We start from the raw sequence: 833 nt of genomic DNA on the forward strand, positions 1-833 counted from the left end.
ATATTTTTTTCTTAACTTTAATTTTTGATTTTTCTTGTACGAGTCACCATCCCGAAGTCCTTATTGGCTGTTGTCGGTAATATTTTGCATGCAGCCGACATTTCTTGCATGTCTGGTACGATTACGTTTTTGGCCGCTGAGTGGCTCGAATCCGCGCCACACAGCGTAAGGTCCATAGCCATTGACCACTCGACCCACGCCACCGGATCCGCGCGGGTAGCTCAGTTGAAAGTTTGTCTATATTATAGTTAATAGACGTTTTTACCTCTCAATCTTACCTAGCTAAATATGTACACTGTCGAGTATCAGCTCAACTATGCGATCTAATGTTACATAAAGAACAGAAGGTATTGATACAGCAACTATAAAATCTTGTTATCAAAGTTGGAAGGACCAGAACAGTCGGGCGACTTGCGAGCCTGAATCGCTACGTGCGATCAATTTTTTTTTTGTCATCAACTTCAGGCGCTGCTGAATGAGATCGTTCCCTGTCTTGGGCGGCTTTACATTCCCCCCAGACTTTCTGTACGATGTCTTGCACTTCTTCACCGGTGGACTCGAGTCCCCCATGAACACAGCATGATAAACCCCACGAACGCGGTACAAGCATTCTTCCGTGTCGATCAGTCCAATCCACGAGTGTTGATAGTAGACCTGGTGGCTGCGTGTCTTGTCTAGCACCTCCAGTGCCATACAGTGGCTCAGAGTCTCCGAGAGGTCGCAGCTCACTAGATACATCCCAGGCTCCATTTCCAGGTTGAATATGCCGTCAACGCCGTCACACCGTCCGTTAAACAAATTTTCTTTCTTGGCGAAGTAGCTTCGGTCAAGGC

General features: G+C 46.7%; 1 protein-coding gene across 1 annotated transcript; it reads right to left on the bottom strand.

Annotated features, from left to right (window-relative positions):
* Nucleotides 1-427: 427 nt before the first annotated feature.
* Nucleotides 428-750, bottom strand: PHALS_02952 (uncharacterized protein; the record flags this gene model as incomplete). The annotated part of the gene is made up of 2 exons (XM_024717421.1): nucleotides 428-674; nucleotides 737-750. 2 exons carry the CDS (start codon nucleotides 748-750, stop codon nucleotides 428-430), a joined length of 261 nt encoding a protein of 86 aa, XP_024582922.1.
* Nucleotides 751-833: the final 83 nt, after the last annotated feature.

The sequence above is a fragment of the Plasmopara halstedii genome, assembly GCF_900000015.1.
Source record: "Plasmopara halstedii genome assembly, contig: Scaffold_2061, whole genome shotgun sequence".
NCBI lineage: Eukaryota > Oomycota > Peronosporomycetes > Peronosporales > Peronosporaceae > Plasmopara > Plasmopara halstedii.